General features: G+C 45.7%; 1 protein-coding gene across 3 annotated transcripts in view; it reads left to right on the forward strand.

Annotated features, from left to right (window-relative positions):
- LOC126529909 (nuclear factor related to kappa-B-binding protein) overlaps positions 1-21,601 on the forward strand; it is a 437,784-nt gene that overhangs the window by 59,406 nt on the left and 356,777 nt on the right. For all 3 annotated transcript variants that reach the window (XM_055070097.2, XM_055070098.2, XM_050177360.3), the window contains one exon: positions 17,865-17,992. In XM_055070097.2, the coding sequence (XP_054926072.1) occupies positions 17,865-17,992 (128 nt within the window). The remainder of the gene's footprint in view (positions 1-17,864; positions 17,993-21,601) is intronic.

A 21,601-nucleotide genomic window follows, 5' to 3' on the forward strand; every position in this document is an offset into this window, starting at 1 on the left:
CATAAGATGGTATATTTTATTTAATTATTTTTAATCGTTTTTCTTAGACGCCGTAGTGGCGCTGTCAGCGCAAGACGCTATTTGCAAACGCAAAGCCCTATTCTAAAACTCTTCACTCCTGCGTGCCCCAACGCTAACACCCGCAAAGCTCTTTGGGGCCCCAAAATATTGGGGCCCCTATTCTAAAACTCTCTATTAATTAAGGGGGAAGAGGGGCTTAGGAACTTTTTTTTTATTTTTTGACTAAATTTAATAAACATTGTCACCTATACAGAGTTTTTCATGCCGATTTAGAAAATATAATTACTTCTTAAATTGAATAAGTGGTTCCAGATATAATTAAAATTAATCACCTATTCTTTATCTAAAAAATTGTAACGAGAGTATCAGCCAGAATGTTTATAAATACATATGGCTGGATACTACAAACTGTAAGCAACACAATGGCAGGACAACTTTTTTATATTGCAGGTATTACCAATTCTACAGCAATTTGAAGTTCAATCTCCAGACATGGCAATCATGTGGTCCAATTAGTAGCCAGATCTTAAAATTTACAAAAGCGAAATTAAAGAATCTGCTCCTAGCATTGTGTAGTACACACATATAGCTACGTGCCGCTGTTAAAATTATGGTTCTATGTGCCCTGAAGACCGAAATAGCGCTTCGGCAAGTTTATGAAACACCAAAAATGAGATTTTGAGAAAACTTGAAAAAACAAAATGAGCGTACTTTTATAACAGAACACCACGAAATATTTGAATATATACAAGTGCTATTGCATTAGTAGCCTCCAGGAATGTAGTCTGTCTGGCTAGTGTCTGTATGGTGATGCCTTCCGAGCACCCGCTGCAAGTTTTCAGCAGATGCGTGCTCAGCAGACGTAGCCAGCATGTAGTTTGTTCCGGCAGCAGTGTTGTCAACGGGACCTGCTAGTTCCGATTTTTGGTCAGTAGCAGGAGTTGGCGCTAATGCTTAAAGTTTTACTTGAGCTTCACTGTCACTACGGCGAAAAAATTTCGGCTACAGAATAGTAGAGTCGTCCCGAAATGTCAATGAAACGTGGCCATTGTCAGGAGTGCTTCGAGGGACTAGGCCTGACACACCATCCGGATTTCTGCCGCCGCTCGACTGCGGAAGCGGGCGGCCTAAATATAGACCTTTTTCGTCCACGCTGCGGCAGCAGTGCATTCGTGACCCCAGTAAACTTCCGGTCATGCATTTCTGACAGTCAAATTAGCTAAGAAAACAGAGCTATCTTGCGCGTAATTTACTGTGGGCACATATTCTTTATGTGTTCAAATATAAGGTAAGTGCGGCATGTGTTGACCTCGTGTATGGGCTTTTTTTGTTGGACTGAACAATAAAATTCACTTGTAGAACACTCCAACTTCACAGCAAAACTGATGCCAGCTGGAGGGTTCTGTAAATTTATAGGCTATTAACTTGTGTTGTTCCAGAGGGCTTAACCGGAAGTCTTCTGGGAAGCCTATTTGTAAGCATGAAAAGTCAGACGTAGTGTGAGCACGGCTGAAGAAACGTGCACTCGCCAACTGAAAAAATTCAAAACAGAGATTGACGTTTCGGCGGTGAACGAATGCATGGTGGTCTTTATTATATACTCGTTGGAAGACGTAATGCACTTGCGTACAACTCGGGAAGGGGTCCCCGTGTCCGGTTTATCGTGTTAGTAGTAGATTGTATGCATTATCGGGATGATAATTTTTTTTTTCCGCTCTTTCGATGATAGAAGCCGAATGCCAGTTTAATACTATGTCCAGTCTTTTCGTGATGCTCTGCCAGGGCGCTGGAGACCGTTTGTCCCTTGGCTAAATCATTGCGATGCTGCTGTAGCCTTCTTTTAACGTTCCCCGTCTCGCCCACGTAGCACGCATGGCAGTCCTGGCGAGGAATTTGGTAGATGATGGCCGGAAATTTTTCTTTTTCGAGGCAGTCTTTCACTCGGACGAGTTGTTGTTTTAGCTTGCTTGAAGGGACGTGGCAGATTTGTACTTGCATGAGTCCGCACACACGTTATGTCACATTGGCGAGAACAACAGCGTCTATTGTTAGACCAATAGTTCGACACACTGGTGCAGCCAGCATAACCGGGCGCGGCGAACGGACTTCGACGTGGCCAGCGTCGAGCGACGCTCACCCGTGTGCCAGTAACATCGGACCATAAACGCGCCTCATCGATGTCATCAGGAAACGGCGTGGCGGGGTGTCGTTTCTCGACATTGTACGCCGACTTCCTCTTCCTTCTTTTTTTTTTCTAAATTTGAACTTCGTAGCGAACTTCGGAGTCGAGGTTGGCATCGCTGTCAGCGTGGGAAACCTCGTTGGCACGCACGGCATGTGCGGAGTGGCCGCGGAGTGATGCAGACGACGCCAATCTAGCCAATGGCGTAGCTAGCTGAGGGTCACGTGCCTCTGTCATTCAATTACAGCACGCATTGGGTCTTCTTTTTGAGGCAGAATTTCTTCACTGCCAATGTGCGGACGGAGCCGGTGGTGGCGGGAAAATGAAGATGAGAGACTGCTCTTTCAAACAACATACAGGTCGGCACGACCGAACGACTGCGGGGGCCGTCACGTGCCATAGAAAAAGCACTTTTTTAGGGAAACATTGGCTCATATTTAGCCCACACTGGTGACAAAAATTTATATTACGGCTAAAATATTGATTTAGAATGCGCAAAATTTGGCGAAGTGGTAGATAATAGTTGGAAATTCCGAAAATACCGTTTTGAAAATATTGACTTTTTCTCGATTTCTCGGTCTCTAAAACCCGTGTCCCCCTTTAAATTACTTGACATTGTCATTCAAATGTGTTGTTACTTCTTATTACTTATTTTGTCCCACCAAAGGTCATGGTCGAGTGCCTTAATTAACACCACTGGTCGAGGGTATGACCCCCCTCAAAGGTGGTGGGTACCGGTGCCTTAAATATTTTAATTGACTGTGCCTTAATTAACTTCACCTTAACACCAATAGTCATGGGTTCGACGCTCACCAATGGTTGTATGTTCGACTCCCATCAATTTTGGTGCTATTGAAGTTTGGTGCCATAATGCCAGATGGTCCATTTTTCGACCCATGAGCCATTTAAGGCTTTTGCCTTAATTAATTAATAAAGCGACCCATGCTGCCAGTCATTTTATGGTTAACAACATATTCTAGTCTGAAAGCAGAGTCGCAAAAAAGGCACACCCGACACACCTCATAGGCGCTACTAACAACTTCATTCGAAACCGTGAGATGTAGTGGATTCATTATGCAAAAAAGAGGTGAAGCATGCAGACAGGAAGCAAGAGTAGAGAAATGGACAACACGAACGCCAACTATCAACTGAAGGGAGCACTGAGGCGAAAAAAGAAAGAAGACACAAAACTCATCTGCGCAAGCTCTGGAATGGCATCACCACGTGTCAGTCGGGTACATGTGCTGGTCTACGTGAGAGATAACTGTTAAGGGACTTAATCTCTTCCTTATGTAAAGTAATCGAAGGCTGACTCACGCACGCGCTTCCACCATTATAGATATGCCATGTCTCTACCATAAGAGACATAGTTTCATTCTTATGCCTGTACAATATCGCGCATTCATCTAACTCTGGCATGCAGTTACAATCTTGGCAATGTAAAGAAAGATTAGAGGGCGATCCACCGGTTAACAACCTTTTATGTTCCATTAGCTTCTGATTGATACACCACCCCGTTTGCCCTATTTAGGACTGGCCACAGCTAAGGGGAATTTTATAAGCCACCCCCATACGACAGTCAGTAAAACTGTTGTTCTTATTGTGCTTCATTGGACAAATATCTGTTCTTTTTTTGCCTTTTACCTGCTCCTTTTTCCTCTGCACGGCAGGGCATATCTTACCTAGCTTATTGGGAGCAGTGAAATCAACATTAACATCATATCTACTTGCAACTTTTTTAAGCCTTTGCAACACTGAATGAATGTACGGATCGCCACTACTCGTTTTTTTTGCTATTACTGCTTTCTGTAATCACATCCGTCCCCCTTGAAACCGACTTCTTTAGGCATTCAGCCACACTGGCCACTGCTACACTAGGATAACCTGCTTCTAATAGGCGCCAGACCTGCGCATTAAAACTGGCGCTCATTTTGTGCATGCAGGATCGGGTGAGAGAAGACTTAAGGCACGACATGGCAATTCTGTTTTTTACTACTTTGGAATGCTTGGAAAGAAAGTTTAACAACGGCTTCGAAGATCTTGGGGAGTGCTGCCAACAAACGTGATTTTGTTCGAAGACCAAGGAAATGTCGAGAAACTGAATTACGCCTCACTGAGGAAATTCCTTGGTAAACTTTAATCCTCCTCCATAAAGTTTAAATTGCTGACTTACTGAGGTAGCAGCGGAATAGAATTCTTCTTCCGTATTGTCCTGTCTGCATACCTCACCTCTTTTTTGCATAATGAATCCTTACCAACTAGCTCGGCCTTTCTGTCGTGTGAAGAAATAAGCCCTTTTCCTGTAGAAACATTTTTACTGGTAACGTTCCAGTGTGTAATTAAAAAAAAGGTTTAGCCCTTGAAAAAGGTTTTAGAAGTCTATGCTGATTGGGTGGAGAGATGGCATTTTTCTGCAGAAATTGGGCATTTGTTTTGGATCAAGGGTTGCCCCTATTCTTAGCAATATTTACCTGAGTAAGGTTGACAGCTGCTTAGAGGAAGCCTTAGGTGATTGCGTCATCAAGATATTTCGTTACGTTGATCATTACCTGATTTTCTGCAATAGGGAAGAATTCGATTCCGCTGCTACGTCAGTAAGTGAGCAATTTAAGCTTTATGTTTAAATTGCTCACTGGATTAAAGTTTACCAAGGAATTAAAGTTTACCAATTGCCAATTACCAAGCTCGAAGATTGCTCAGTGCAGTCCTTGCGCAGTTATGCAAACAGCCTAATCACTCGCGTTCATCTTTGTTGGTTGCATCAAAATCATTTATGTGCCACGTGGTTTCTCAGCCTCATTTGACCAAGAGTTGGTTTGACTCGCCGCCGTAATGGAAGATGGCTGGTGCGCCTGCTGACCATTGTCAATGCACGAGGTTGCCGGGGAAAAGAAAGCGCATGGCTATAGATTTAGAAACTAAGTGCTTGTAACCGATGAGGCGATCGTCGCGAACATGTTTGCATCAGATATCGACGGCGCCGCCGCTGGCGAAGGCGCGGTAATGGCGCGTTCACACTGAGACATTCGGCGTCTGGAGCGGCGCCCAGTTCGGCGGAACCAAGTTCGGCGGCGGCGAGATCCGCCGGAATAGCCCCTTCCGCGCCGATCGCTCCCGGACCGATTTTTGCGGCAGCTGCCGCCGGATTCCCTCGCCGCGGTCCAATCGGAGCACGTCTCAGCAATTCGAAAGATGGCGGCCAAGCTCGACGCGCTCGTCATATCGCAGTCTTGTACGCATCGCGACCTCGGAAATGCTCATCGAATTGGTGCGTAACCGCCCCGTCCTTTTTAACAAGTACCACGCGAAGCACAAAGTCTAAGCGACCTGACAAGGTGGCCTGACCAAGTTACGCGCGCTCTTGCAAAGCAGGACGAACCCACCAACGCCGGTGGCGTCGTCTCTTCGGCGAATGCTTCTGCGCGTCACGCATCGCCAGAAAGGTGCTCGCCAAACAGGGCTAGCAGTACTGCCTCTTCTTGCTCAGGGTTCATCATTGCCTTTCCAAGCAATGGGGGAGACGCGCAAAATGAACACACGAACTGGACGTGGGCGAAGACAACTGCGCAATTTCGAGTCGCGCGAACATCCGGGATATCCCGCGCTCGCTTCTAGGTTAATATATTATGGGGCAGATGGCGCTGTATGTCGTTCCGGCGGCGCGGTGCGCAAGCGGTGTGAACAACGCGATTTTCGGCAGCAGGAGAATTCCATTCGCTGTAGATGCCGGATTCCTCAGTGTGAACGTGCCATAAGGCAAGCTGCCTTAACATTGTCAACACAGGAGGCCCGGCAGATGATGCAGTTCCTCAGTTACTTTGTTTTCACAAGGAATCTTCCGCTGCACTACGTGGAGCACCAGGATGCCTTGGAGAAGGATGTCGGCAAGCTTCGCATAAAGCATGCAAGGTTGACGGACATAGGGTTTTCTCGTGCAAGCCAATGAGAAGCACATGGCGAGATGCTTGTGGCGATCTCGCATCAGTGTTTCTTTTGAATCTCTCAAGTTGACAGGCTGCCGTGGCAACCTTCTCGCATTTTTTAAAAGGCCCCTTTTGGGGCCACCAAAGCAGTGCCTGGGCGATGCTCACATATCGCTTGCCACCCTCTTTGCTGCGGCTTGTTGCACGCGAAGCAGTTAAATGAGCCAGCAGAATCAGGTGGAGGAAGTGGTGGGGAGGGGCACTGGCCTCCCCACCATTAGTTTTCTCACATCAGCTCTACATCAGGCAGACTATAGATGGCAATTGTCAAAACTAGCAAGATCATTTGAAAGATCTAAAGAAGGTATACTCTGTGTTGTCCAAAATAACAGAAGTCTGACTTACACAAGCATTACTTCTTCTTTTATGTGAAACGCTTCCAATAGCTCACGTGTGATTTTGTCTTTGCTTCTTCCCAGGATCTCTATATCATGAAATCTCGGCTGACAAGAGCAGGCTTTATAGTGTGCTGAAAGATGTGCAATCACCTTCAAGTTATTAGCACGCTCCCTCATTCGATCATTGACGCACTGGCCAGGGCACATATTCTGAAACGTTCACCTTCTGCTAAACTATTGCGTTGGCCACGCCTCAGCCAACGGCGTGCACTGATTGACAGTTTTAGCAAAACTGGAAAATAAACAGCGCCATCTAGTAGTTCCAGCCTATGTCATTTTAACATCATGGTGTTGATGGGTGCTCTTGACATATATTGAATTAACCATAGAGTTTCTCACTATAACACCTAGAGGGAAATCTGGCACCATTGTCTACGGGAGTTTTTAAGGGGTGCCGTGCTGTCATGGGAATGAGGGTAGATGTGTCTGCGAGGCTCATGTTCGCTGGTGTTGTAAGAGGCTTCGTCTAGAACGTAGATTTGGCTACACAGATAACACATTCTTAAAGTAAAACCTTCATAGAATGTTTCTCAGGTGATGTGAATGTCTCTCAGGCAATGTGAAGCGTTCGACAGCGCGTATTGGTTGTGCACGCTGTCACGGGTAAGCAGTCACTTGATTTATTGGACGTGACTATCGCGGCGGTGAAACTATCGTGGAAGGCGAACGTTTGAGAATACGGCCCCAGTAGTTTGACCTATGTAGGACTTTCCAGAAGACAGGGGGATTTCAACTTTCCAAAGGCAGGGGCAAACTATGTATCAATGCATTAGCAATCTTTGGGTACTTCACGCACATTCAGGCATCTATTTATCAGTCGGTTGGTCGTTGCGGATGTAGTCAAGCGTTGGACGAAAACTCGTTTGGCGAGGAAACATATTGGTGCCAAAAAAAATGTGCACTCGCCAAGAATAAAATGAAAATAAAAAATAAATTTAAAAATAAAAAATAAAAATATTTTTCTTTTATTCTTGGTGAGTGCACGTTTTTTGGCACCAATGTGTATGGATGTATGTGTGTGTGGGTGTGTGTATGTTTGTATCTAGCCATTTTCCCACATACTTGAGTCACTCAGTAGTCGGCGATCAAATGGTTAGTGCATCAAGCTGCTATGCTAGGGTACAGGGTCTGAAACCAACCATCTGACCAACTTGGGTCACAAAGTATTTGCCAATGTGTACATATGGGCTGTGCCGCTCTTTAATGAACCTTCTTCATGCCGACATGAGTCACTGTATGAGTTCAGTGAAACTCTTTGAGGCTGCCTTGGAGCACTGGGTATATACAGTCAAACCCGGCTATATCGAACTCGCAAAAAAACGCCTATCAGTTTGATATAGAGCATAATTCGATATAAGCCTGCTAAATACTTGGATGTCAAAAAAGCACATACCATTTATAAAATCACTTTATTGGTGAAACTAGCTTAGTTTCGCACGAAGTAGTCCTGCATTTTCTTCTGCTTAGGCAATTTCGCTGCCTGCGACGCATGCACTTTTCCACATGGTCAGCGTCGGAGCAGCTGAGGCTGCAACCTTCCGCATTCGCGCAGAAGCACCGACTAGCGCGAGCGCACCAATCACTTGGGAGGATGTGGGCCAAGGACCGGCGTTGCTTTCCTCATTGTGCCCACTTTCACTTGTGCTCGGTACGATGTCGGCAATGTAGTCTTCGTTTTCGGGCTCTCCTGTGGTCGCGACAGCATTCTTTGCACTCACAAACTCGTCCACCGTTGATTCGTCAACAGCTTCCGGAAATTCTGACAGCTCGCTCCGAACTTCGGAAACATCGGCAACGGCTTCTTCGCATTCATCAGGATTTAGTCATCACCGAGGTCGCGAAAGTCGGCACGGCTGAAGCAATTTCGGATGAACCACTCGCACACGGCCCTGCGTACGCATCAGGTGCCACGGGCACCGGGTCGCGAGTTTGGCCGCTTTAGCCGTAATCTCCCCCTTCAAGATCGTGCTGAGAGTGCTCCTCAGAATCTTGTACGCTGCGGGGACATCTGACTTCTCATCGCGTTCGATAATATTTATGATTTCGAGCTTCACGACAAAAGGCGAATTTTGCCGCTTCATCACGGCAACACTGCGGGAGGCGGCCTACAAGGCGCACACACAATGAACCAGAAAAGCAGCGAGAGAACTCGCACTTCCACCATCCTGCACGACGAGGGCACAAGAGCCTCTGATTGGCTGTCTGAGCAAGCGCTGCGGGCGGGCCAGGATCATCTTTTGCAGGGGGGTGTCGATGGCTCGTCCGAGGCAGGGCTACTTCTAGCCACCATAGCAGGGCGGTCACGGTAGGGAGAGCGGTTGGATGGAGCCGCGCCGCCGGGTTTTCTCGCCACCGTGAGGGAAAGCCATCTTCCGGGGGCACTTTCTGCCGCTCGACGTTCAATATATCGGGAGTCGCTGCTTTTTTTTGTTCGATGTAAGCATAATTTTTGCTATATATACTCATTGTAACTATACCGTGCCCTGAAATTGTTCGATATATAGAATAATTCGATGTAAACGGGTTTGATATAGTCGGGTTCGACTGTACCAATGAGTCTGCGCTGGTCTTAAATGAATATTATGCAAAATAGAAGTGAGGCGTGCAGACAGGACACAAGAATAGAGAAGTGGACAACACGAACACCGACTATCAACTGAAGGGGGCACTGAGGCAAAAAAGGAAAGACGACACAAAACTCATCTGCGCATGCTCAGGAATGGTAACACCACGTGTCAATCGGGTACACGTGCCGGCCTACGTGAGAGATAACTGTTAAGGCACCTAATCTCTTCCTTATGTAAAGTAATCGAAGGCTGACTCACGCACGCACTTCCACCATTATAGATATGCCATGCCTCTACCATAAGACGCGTATCTTCATTCTTATGTCTGTACAGTATCGCGCATTCATCTAACTCTGGCGTGCAGTTACAATCTCGGCAATGTAGCGAAAGATTAGAAGGCGATCCACCGGTTAACGACCTTTTATGTTCCATTAGCCTCTGATTGATACGCCGTCCCGTTTGCCCTACGTAGAACTGGCCACAGCTAAGGGGAATTTTATAGACCACACCCATACGACAGTCAGTAAAACAGTTGTTCTTATTGTGCTTCACTGGACAAATATCTGTTCGTTTTTTGCCTTTTACCCGCTCCTTTTTATTCTGTACGGCAGCGCATATCTTACCTAGCTTATTGGGAGCAGTGAAAGCAACATTAACATCATATCTACTAGCAACTTTTTTAGCCTGTGCGACACTGAATGAATATACGGAATAGCCACTACTCTTTTTTTGCTATTAGTGCTTTCTGTAATCACGTCCGTCCCTCTCGAAACCGACTTCTTTAGGCGCTCAGCCACAGTGGCCACCGCTACACTAGGATAACCTGCTTCTAATAGGCGCCAGACCTGCGCATTAAAACTGGCGCTCATTTTGTGCATGCAGGATCTGGTGAGGGAAGACTTAAGGCACGACATGGCAATTCCGTTTTTTACTAATTTAGAATGCTTGGATTGAAAGTTTAGCAACGGCTTCGAAGATCTTGGGGAGTGCTGCCAACAAACATGATTTTGTTCAAAGATCAAGGAAATGTCAAGAAACTGAATTACGCGTCGTTGAGGAAATTCCTTGGTAAACTTTAATCCTCCCCCATAAAGTTTAAATTGCACACTTACTGAGGTAGCAGCGGAATCGAATTCTTCCCTATTGCAGAAAATCAGGTAATCATCAACGTAACGAAATATCTTGATAACACTATCACCTAAGGCTTTCTCTAAGCAGTTGTCAACCTTACTCAGGTAAATGTTGCTAAGAATAGGGGCAACCTTTGAGCCAATACAAATGCCTGATTTCTGCAGAAAAACGCCATCTCTCCACCCAATCAGCGTCGACTTCAAGTACATTGAAAGAATTTCTAGAAAAGCTCCCGTGGAAACACCGCATCTGTCAATAAAAGCCGACTCTTGCACTTGTTCTTTAATGCACTCATTTACGGAATTTAGCAACCCGTCATGCGGCAAGGAATAATACAGGTCTTCGATATCCATACTAAAAGCTGTACAATCACCAGGATTTTCCTCTCTCAAATACTGGACTAGTACTCTGAGCCCTTTTCCATGTTCCCCTACTTATCTGCACAATCCTGCTTCGTTAGCTTCCCTAATTGCGATATGTATGTTCCGCGCTAGAACCATGTCGTTGTTTAGTCGTAATCGTGTCGTCCCATTGGAAGTTCAAATGATGTGCGGCTTTCTTCAACCATCAACTGGGCATGCCAGAAGGATTGGAGCTATTCTTTCCGCTGAATCATGGCGCCAAGTTAGGTTCTACCAGGAGTGTCTAAGGGTCCGTTGCGCGGCCCTGGGAGACGGTCGCCATTGGAACCGCCCCTACGCCAATTGGAATAAGTTAGCCGTGCAACATGTGGACTTCCTATGGAGGATGAAACTTCCGGAGCTTCAACAAAGTAAGAGGAAACACCTTTCTAATAATTCACCGTCAAATAACGTACTGGTTCTTGGAGATGCCATCGTGACTGATAACCATAAAAGAACCCTTGCTTTAGGTCCTAAGCACTGTTTTAAGCCTAACGTAAAACCCGTTGACGTTTTAAGCATACCGCGCTGCATAACCAGGTTCGTCCCGGAAGAAGAATGCTCACGCTGTATTTCGGATTGCATTGCTAGCATTAAACAATCAGATTCTCATTTTTAAGATGCCTGACCCTGTCCGATCGTTAGTTGATTACCTTGTGGAGCATAAACTTAGACCAGTAATATCTGACAAGGAAGGTTATTTCGTAATTATGCCAGATGACATGTTTTCGGAAAAAGGGATTTCAGCCATAGAAAATAATTTGCAGCCAGTAAAACTCAAGCCTTCGGTAGTTAAGCAACGTGCGGTTGACCTCTTGTCAAGACATAATCTTGATAGGCTCGTCTGTAATGTCAAGAAAGCTAAATCCCTCACCTTAGAACTGTTTTTCTCGGCCAAGACCCATAAACAAGAAATTCCTTTTCGTGCTATAGTGTCAGAGAAAGGGACGTGGCAGGTCTGTGTCGCTAGTTACCTACAGAACTGCCTAGCTTCTCTAGTTTTTTCAGACCCCTTTTGCCTGCGTAATTCTCAGGCACTAGTTTAGTATTTGAGAGAGGAAAATCCTGGTGATTGTACAGCTTTTAGTATGGATATCGAAGACCTGTATTATTCCTTGCCGCATGACGGGTTGCTAAATTCCGTAAATGAGTGCATTAAAGAACAAGTGCAAGAGCCGGCTTTCATTGACAGATGCGGTGTTTCCACGGGAGCTTTTCTAGAAATTCTTTCAATGTACTTGAAGTCGACGCTGATTGGGTGGAGAGATGGCGTTTTTCTGCAGAAATCAGGCATTTGTATTGGCTCAAAGGTTGCCCCTATTCTTAGCAACATTTACCTGAGTAAGGTTGACAACTGCTTAGAGAAAGCCTTAGGTGATAGTGTTATCAAGATATTTTGTTACGTTGATGATTACCTGATTTTCTGCAATAGGGAAGAATTCGATCCCGCTGCTACCTCACTAAGTGAGCAATTTAAACTTTATGGGGGAGGATTAAAGTTTACCAAGGAATTTCCTCAACGACGCGTAATTCAGTTTCTTGACATTTCCTTGATCTTCGAACAAAATCATGTTTGTTGGCATTACTCCCCAAGATCTTCGAAGCCCTTGCTAAACTTTCAATCCAAGCATTCTAAATTAGTAAAAAACGGAATTGCCATGTCGTGCCTTAAGTCTTCCCTCACCAGATCCTGCATGCACAAAATGAGCGCCAGTTTTAATGCGCAGGTCTGGCGCCTATTAGAAGCAGGTTATCCTAGTGTAGCGGTGGCCACTGTGGCTGAGCGCCTAAAGAAGTCGGTTTCGAGAGGGACGGACGTGATTACAGAAAGCACTAATAGCAAAAAAAGAGTAGTGGCTATTCCGTATATTCATTCAGTGTCGCACAGGCTTAAAAAAGTTGCTAGTAGATATGATGTTAATGTTGCTTTCACTGCTCCCAATAAGCTAGGTAAGATATGTGCTGCCGTACAGAATAAAAAGGAGCGGGTAAAAGGCAAAAAACGAACAGATATTTGTCCAGTGAAGCACAATAAGAACAACTGTTTTACTGACTGTCGTATGGGTGTGGTCTATAATATTCCCCTTAGCTGTGGCCAGTTCTACGTAGGGCAAACAGGACGGTGTACCAATCAGAGGCTAATGGAACATAATAGGTCGTTAACCGGTGGATCGCCTTCTAATCTTTCGCTACATTGCCGAGATTGTAACTGCACGCCAGAGTTAGATGAATGCGCGATATTGTACAGACATAAGAATGAAGATACGCGTCTTATGGTAGAGGCATGGCATATCTATAATGGTGGAAGTGCGTGCGTGAGTCAGCCTTCGATTACTTTACATAAGGAAGAAATTAAGTACCTTAACAGTTATCTCTCACGTAGGCCGGCACGTGTACCCGATTGACACGTGGTGTTACCATTCCTGAGCATGCGCAGATGAGTTTTGTGTCGTCTTTTCTTTTTCGCCTCAGTGCCCCCTTCAGTTGATAGTCGGCGTTCGTGTTGTCCACTTCTCTATTCTTGTGTCCTGTCTGCACGCCTCACTTCTATTTTGCATAATGAATCCTTACCAACTAGCTCAGCTTTCTGTCGTTTTAAATGAATATCTTTGATGCCAACTTGGGTCGCTGGATATATGCCAGTAGGTGTGGGCAACTTATGAATGAATGTCTTTGGTGCTAACTTGGGTGACAAGGTATCTGCCACTGGAAATGTGCTACTCTACAATGTTGAAAAAGATCCTTTAAAGGGCCCATAAATAATTTTCGATATTTTTTAAACATTTCAAGTAAACACACGCATCGAGTTCAGAATGCTGTCACGATCAATGATGCCAAATGCGGCAGCGCCATGTGCCGTGGATGGGCCACAATATAAAAAAAACAATCCCTTGCTCATCTTCAGGCCTTTCCGGTATCCGCAGCTCTTGTCATGATGTCACCAGGAGTAGACGCTATCTATTGGTTGAACAAGAGCTATGACTTCCAGTTAGTCTGGTACACGTGCTCCCTGTGCTTCCTCGTCATGTTGCTTGCTTTTGCGCGCTTGTGAATCGGTAGCTATGGCTCGTGATGCAAGTGCCAAATCGCTTGTGTTCCAACGCAGTTGTGCTTAGTGGTCTGATTAGCTGTGCTGATAGAGTTTGACAGTGTTTTGCGATGGCTAGAAGGAATCCGTGCACGGTACTTGGCTGCAAAAACGCTGACTGGAAAAATGAAAGGACGCGGCACCGGCTGCCTCATGATGCCACCTCGCGCAATGCCTGGCTTGCAGTGCGCAACAGAGGGTCCATAGCGGCACATTTTGCAGGAGCATGGGCCGGCACGGCAGCAACAGTGGGTAGCCGAGAAGCTCAGAGTCGTGGTAACTCGAAGTGGACAGTGTTTTGAAAAGCACATTTGCAATTTTGTATTGGCAAGTGTACTTGTTTATCTCTCTTGGGTGACCGCTTTTTCACTGGCTAACAAAGGTTAAACATTATCGCTCAGTGCAGAATGTACCTGCATGTATCAGAAGTTTCTTGAAGGTTATTGATAGTTCTATCTGTCGCCTGTTGTCAGCAAACTTTGTGTAATCTGATTGTATGCACGAAGCGAATTGTGCGGCACTTTCTGGAAGACACGCGGGCACCAGCAATTATTCTGGTACCTTTGATGACTCGTGCATAAAAGCCGACGTTCTCACCCTGCTAATCAGTTTTTCAATAATCGCTGACTGTGCTTGCCGCTATCATGGTGTTTGAGTGTTGCTTGTTTTGCTGGCCATGACTTCACCCAGTATAAAGCACGAGTTCTCACAATAAAGATTTGAATTTGTAACTCCCAAAACAGAGCGAAGAGAAGAGCAAAACAAGTGAGAGCCACGTTTTAATCATCAAACGCATGTAACTCCGCTGTTACGGCACCGTTTCGAAAAATTCTAGTGGCTGCATGTTCATTGCAGACTTGTACACAACTGCAATACCACTACTAAATTTCGACCTCTGAATGGTTTAGGGGCCCTTTAAACTTCCCTGATTCTGAGCAGAATCGAACCCCCGTCACAAGGCTTCCTCAAGGACAGGAAACTGACGCATTAGCAGGCTGCGCCACAGATGTGCTAGGTATGTGCTGCTTATCAATGAACGCCTTTCATGCCAACGCTTTCGCGAGCTGCACCATGAATGCACTGGGTATGTGCCGCTCTTTCAAGAATCTTTTGCCAACTTGGGGCACTGAGTGTGTGCCACTGAGTATGCGGCAAACGAGGGAGCAATTCTGATTGTTCGCAAGCACTGGTGTGCCACGCTTCTCATGTTGTAACCCACACGCGTACTTCTCGGCAGTGCTACGTGTCCAGAAAGAAGCACAAGAGATTGCTGCATCACCCGCTTCTCGGCGTTTGCCCACACCGGTGTGCCGTTAATTTCGAAGGCCATGTGAAAGGGCACCGAGTGCTCTTAGGGAGGCATGAAAGTGGAGTCATTGCTTTAATGCTAACACATCACCGTCGGCAGTCATTGTGAGATGACTTCTGCCATGATATTTCTTTCTTCAGGGTAAGGCGACGAAGCAGCCTTTGCCACACCTGCCTCAGCATACCTCACACGGTGCGTGTGAGGTGCGCAGCACAGAGGCAGGTGTGGCAACAGCTTGCTTGCATTTTTTTAAGGCGAGAGCCTTAAGTGACCCATCGCAATGGCTTGTACCCCAAAAAAATGGTGTATAGTCCAGTGACGCAAAAAATCAGTGATGCAAAAAAAGATTGGAGGACTCCTTTAAGAGTGGAATGCAATAGTCTTCAAGGATCCCTGACTGCTTCTCATGTTTCCCGGCAACTGCAGCTTATGTCACCATAATGTTTACTGGGAAACGCTAGTGGCGAACACTATACATGAAGGCGAGCTTTCTGGTAGAAACGCGGCCTCTTGCGTGGGCCACAATGCGGTGGAGTCGAGCAGCAACTGGAATTGTTCTATGGAGTCAGGCATGTTGCTTTATGGCCTTTGAGATTTGCACATGCCAGCGCGCACAAATTTCAGAGGCCATGGTCACTCTATGAATGGTAGAAACGCTGGAATTCCCGTGTAACAGAATGATGTTTTCTCGTATATTCAAATTACAATCCAACACTATGATGTCTGTAGGTTGCGTCTAAGTTGTACTTTGATTTTTCTGACGTATTTTACCTTGAGAAATTCAATTGCTTCAGTAACTTCCTTACGCTACATGGAGGGCCTGCGTGGTAGGGTATGTGAGGTTCGAAATGATTTTTGCCAGAACTACAGTCAACGCGGGACGTTGATGCCAGATTTTCTGCAACACGGTATCGTGATAGCGTTAAGCGCGCCCCCCTTAACGCTATCACGTTAATATATCATCAGGAATGGCTCATATCCGCGTAAGCAAGCAAAGATGCAATGGCTGAATATGAAGAAACAAAAGTAAGGAAGAACAAAGAAAGAAAGAAAGATGGAAAGAAACAGAGAACGAAAGAAAAAACGAAATAACCTTCAGATACAGTTACAACTTGATCTTACGAAACCCGATTTTATAAAGTTCCCGATCTCACGAAGACATTTCCGTTCCCCGGTAGGCACCCATAGGGTTCAATGTTGTCATCAACTCAAGTTAACGAAACTAACTTGGCCGAACTCGATTTAATGAAGTTTTTCCTGAAATAAATGAGTAAAAAAAGTGGTGATTTCTTTCTAATCTGTATACAGATGGGTTTCAAGTGTGCACTCTAAAGCTAACACGCTAAAACATCTAGGTGCGCTAGTTGTGGCCCTAGCCTTATTTGACGAGGCTGTACGCCGCGTCCATGCACGGAACTGTAGATTCAACACTGCCTCGGTAGAGGTGGCTGTGGTTGCTTTTATTTCATGGTGTATGCAACAGATGGCTGGATTAGCAGCGAATACAGTGCCGCACTAGCTTTTGCGTGTCACTATGTTACAATTTTTTATTTTGAAGGACCGAAAAATTCCTTTCTCCATTTTACAAACTTCCTGATTTAACGAAATAATTAGAGCATGGTCATCACTTCGTTAAATTGAATTTTACCTGCAGTGCATTAGGTGCTCGCGTGTGTCATTAAGAAGGTCAACCTACAGCATCATACGTTTACTTCACACTGCGGCTCGTTGTGTCTTGCAAGGAGACTGATCTCTCCGATCGTGTAACTTAATTCATTACCACTTACCACTTTACCACATTATCATTACCACAGGATTTCGCTTTCTTGTTTTTTTCGGCTGCTAGTGTGTTATATTCGGCTGCTAGTGTGTTCGGCTGCTAGTGTTATATTCGATATGTTGTTAAAACCAGTATTGTTATAAGTGGGTTTGACTGTTTGCTTGTATGAAATATGGATGTAGCTTGCTAGCACAAGGTGACATGTTGCATGCTAGTCGCACAAAATGATTGGCATCATGTTTCAAAGAAGTGGCGCTGGTTTTTACCCATAGGTGATTGTAGATGTGTCGGGGAAAGCTGTCTGCCCTGCTGTTGTTGGGCACCATACTGAACCTTCAAAATGCCGCCTACTGCGTAGTTGTGCGGAAGAGCTGGAATTATTTTTCATTGCATTGGAAAAATAAGAAGTCTCTTGGTGCATATTTATGTGTCAATTACTATGGTACCGCATTTTTTCCTTCTCAATTTTTGATGGCACACGGAAACACAAATTTGTTCTTGCCGGTTAATTTATAGTGAGGCTGCATTCCCACCAGGTACTTGCTGCTAACCAGGTTTCACAAACAAGAAAAATTTCCAAGGCATTTTACATCCGTGAGGGCCTTGGTCAGTGTGCCAGCAGCCTGCCTGTGCGGTTGCAGTGGGAGTTAACCGTTTTCTTTTATCCATGTGTAGGGACAACTTTCTTTTTGCTTTTGCTGCTTCTTTGCACCTTTTTATCACTCCAATGTGTTGCTATAAGCTGCCTTCTTTTAGAATAAATGTTTTAGTGACAGCACTTATCTGCTCCTTTCACATCATGTTCTGGCTGGTGGTTCCTGCCACGAGTGTATTACCAGCTGTTCCAGTTTTCAACGTTGATTGTTAACGAAACTGAAATTTGGGTCAATGCAATTTTTTTTTCCTTTGCTGTTAAAAATTGTGGTGACGATAACATTTGTGTGCAGCTGACATGCTGCATTATTTCAAGGTGGCAACAACAGTGTCATCCTCTTTATGCACAGATGGCCTGCTGGTGCCCGATATTGCACGCACGGCATCACTGGTGCGCAAGGCCAGCTACCGGGACTACCGGCTGAACCAGCGTCGCTACCACTGTCGCCTGTTGCAGGACATCTTAGTGTCGCGCAAGGCAAGTGTTTTGCCTGCGTCACTCGTCATCTTGTTTAATTGATCGATTGGGCTTAACATTGCAAGGCACCAAGTTCCAGATGCCCTCCTTACTCAATGCTCCTCATAGGGCCTGTAAGGTAATAATAACTCTAGAGTGTATTTTTGCACCCTGCCACGATTTAAACACAGCTGGCACAGTTAAGGGTCAGGTCCGTGAACTTACTAGCATGATCCCATAGTGACCACAGTGAGTCACCATCTCCTTCGGAGTGGCATCCTCCACATTTGCACGTCACATATAGTTCTCATTTCTTGAATGCTTTAAAAAAGCTTTCATCCTAATATTTGCGCCATTTAAAGATGCAACAGCTCGGCACCGTGAGAATGCATGATAAAACGCTGTTGCAACTTGTTTCAGCATCAGGGGCAGCATTTCAATTGATGATGATTTCATGTTGAAAACTGCATGTTATCGTGGCCACTTCCACTTTTTCTAATCGAGACAACCAAGCATAAGCACACAGTTAAGCATACATAATATGTTATATAGACATGTGTCCTCCCCATTCCCCTCATATGGTAGTGGTGATTGGCCATTGTCGCAAGGATGATTATAATTGTATTTCACATTTTGTCCTATTGTGCAACCTATTGGACCTTCTAACCATGGCGTTATAATCTGTTTCAGTAGTTTCAGATGTGTTGCCGGTGTTGGGAACCCTCTGCTTGTCTTAATGGCCTTAACAAGGGGTCGTGTCAGAAGATTAAAGTTTACGGGAAGGCTTCCATGGATGTTGCAGCTGTAATTTTTTACATGATTTTGCTTCACTCTTTAAAAAAAGATTTATTAAGACTCTCTATGATACTGAAAATAGTGTTCTCACTTGTTTGAGTGAGTACTTGCAAAGGACAAAGAAATCAATGCAACTCTGCCCTGTAGACATTATTTTTCATTTAGAAAGTACAAATAATTGCTTTGACATTGGCTAAACGTTTAGGTGTAGTTGGCACAGCCACAGCACTGCAGAGGACTCCTTCCTGTTTAGTGCTTTATGCTCTGCAAAAATGGCATCAGTAGACTCGCCTATGTGGTATCAATCCCAGGTGCACTTTTATATGAAAGGAACGAAGCAGCTGGCATTGAATGTGTTTGGAACAGTGCATAAGGAGTGCGGTAAAAGTGCAAGCATGGACTCTGTAATTAAGAAAATGGCTGCACTTACCCATGTTAGTGAGCATGCCCTGTAAAAATGGATTGCGGAGCATGAGAAAAATGGCAACATGCTGTCACAAAAGAAGCTGTTTCGTGGTGGCCGCGATTGAGACAGGACAACTTCAACCTCAGTGTGTTACACAGCAGAGTCATGCACCAGCTCGCTGTGTCCGTGACGATGATTCATTGGATGCTGCAGATGATTGGCTTCTGGTTTATGGAGCATTCCCATAATGTGCTCCTGATTCAGGCTACACACACATCATTCAGTGGCAATGCAAGTATTTGTGCCAAATAAAGCAGTTGCAACGCCAAGGATGACCCGCCTTATGCACCGACGAAACCTGGCCAACGCTGGGCACACGGTCAGCCGAGGGTGGGTCGACGAGACCATAAAGACTGCCGTGAAAGCGAAGAAAGACAACCTGTTGACAGGCGCCCCCAAACCTCAGTGGTAAGGGCAGTCGGCTTTGTGAGCGGCACCGGTGAAGGGTTCTGCACAGGAAAAGGAACTGCTGGCTATCACGGTGGTAAAATCAATGGCACCCATTATGAGAAGTGGTTTAAAGGAGTACTGACACAAAAATTTCCGATTTTGGTTTTTCCGCTGCAGTAAGTATTAATGACCCAGTAATCACGGCATGAAACATCATTGGCTTTAGAGCGCGGCAGGAAATTATTTGGAGCCTTGTTTATTGCGACCAGTCCATGTTTCGGTTTCAGAAAGCAACAAGTTGGCCAAAGAAGGAATGTAAACTGTGACAAAACTGTGACTTACGCATGCCGGCATGCATGCCGGCACGCAAGCTTCGTGTTGCTAGTTCATCTGCTATGTCTGCATGTGCTTTGCGATGTCCTCGCCATCATCGCCATCTTCGTTTTCATCCTGCAGTGGCCACTATTTCCTGCAGGCGGGAGTTGCCGCTGTATTAGACGTGGCCAACCACCTTTGATTGGATCCACCACAAAGCAGCGACTCGGAAAGTACAGCCAGCGACAGCTATCAATATGCATACACACTGCTACAAGTGGTACGAACCATTCGTCGAGGGCACTTTGGGAATGAAGCATGTTCCGCAGCAGGACATAAGGTGGGGTAATAGTCGGCACAGCATCAGGCTTGGGGGTACATAGTCTTGGTGGAAGATCATCGGAGCGCTCTAAGCTCGGTGGGTTTTGTTTATACCAGGCACGCTCAAAATGAGCAAATCTGGCTGCTCTTCAACGGGGTCCATTTTAAGCGTCCAGCAGCGCGCATGAACTCGAACCATTTATGCCACTCATTGACGCCGACGGTAGCGAACGAGCAAGCCAGGGGAGCTGGCGATCGCTACGAAACGGCGTAGGCCTAGCTCGTTGGCCATTGGATCCGAGGCCGACGGCACATGCGATCCGTCCGCAGCTCGTAATGAAGCACCTATATTCGTCAACACAATCGTCTGCACATTTATGTCGCTTATAAGTGACAATACAATTAGTTTTCCCGACGCTGTTGGTAGCGATGAGAAAACACGTTAGCCAGGTGAGCCACTTTGCAGAGATTGCTGCGGCGGCTGCGCTGACTGCTTGCGAGTCAAAATCACACCAATGATTTACTATTTCGTGCAACGTTTGATGACATGAACACTTTTGAGGTCACTTTACTCGCATTATTTAGTGTCGGAAACAAATTTTAACTGATTTTCTGTGCTGCCGTCAGCAGCGAAAAAAAAAATACATCGGGGTCATCGGAGCGGCGAGAAACTTGCTCGCAGGGCTCGCCCTGATGGCAGTGCAAACTCGTGACGTCGTGTTTTCTCGCTTGTTTACATTCCTTCCTTAATGCTGATGTCGCGAGGTGTTACGTATTGCGGTTGGCTGCTCGCATGTGCACTTTAAAATTGATTTTAAATATGTTCTAAGCTATATTCGCCGTTCATATTTTGCAGACAATGTGTGTGTGCCCACATAGATCGATCTCACACGTTAACTCGACTTCGAATTTATGTGTCAGTACTCCTTTAAAGAAAAGCTGCTGCCTCATTTGCCTCCGAACAGTGTGAATGGGATGGGCAATGCTCTGTACGATTCTGTGCAACTTCAAAAAACCTACCCCTGTTGGGATATGGTGGAGATGACCACGGTGTTGTGTCAGCAGCGGCAGGCAAGTGGGGGCCCCCGGCCAGCGAACGCGCGGCGAGCGCGGATGCAGAGAGGGAGACTCCGAGCTAACTGCTGCTGATGAAAACCGGAACGAAGACTCAGCCGACTCGCGGCCGTTTATTACTAAAAAGGACTTCACATGCCAGATGACACCTCCTGATTGGTCCCAGCTCGTCACATGACAGAAGGGGGTGGGCCATCTAGCTAAACTACTACGAAACATAAATGTATGATAACACAGAGATCTGACAGGGGGCGACACTGTACTACATC

The sequence above is a fragment of the Dermacentor andersoni genome, chromosome 5 (assembly GCF_023375885.2).
Source record: "Dermacentor andersoni chromosome 5, qqDerAnde1_hic_scaffold, whole genome shotgun sequence".
Lineage (NCBI taxonomy): Eukaryota > Metazoa > Arthropoda > Arachnida > Ixodida > Ixodidae > Dermacentor > Dermacentor andersoni.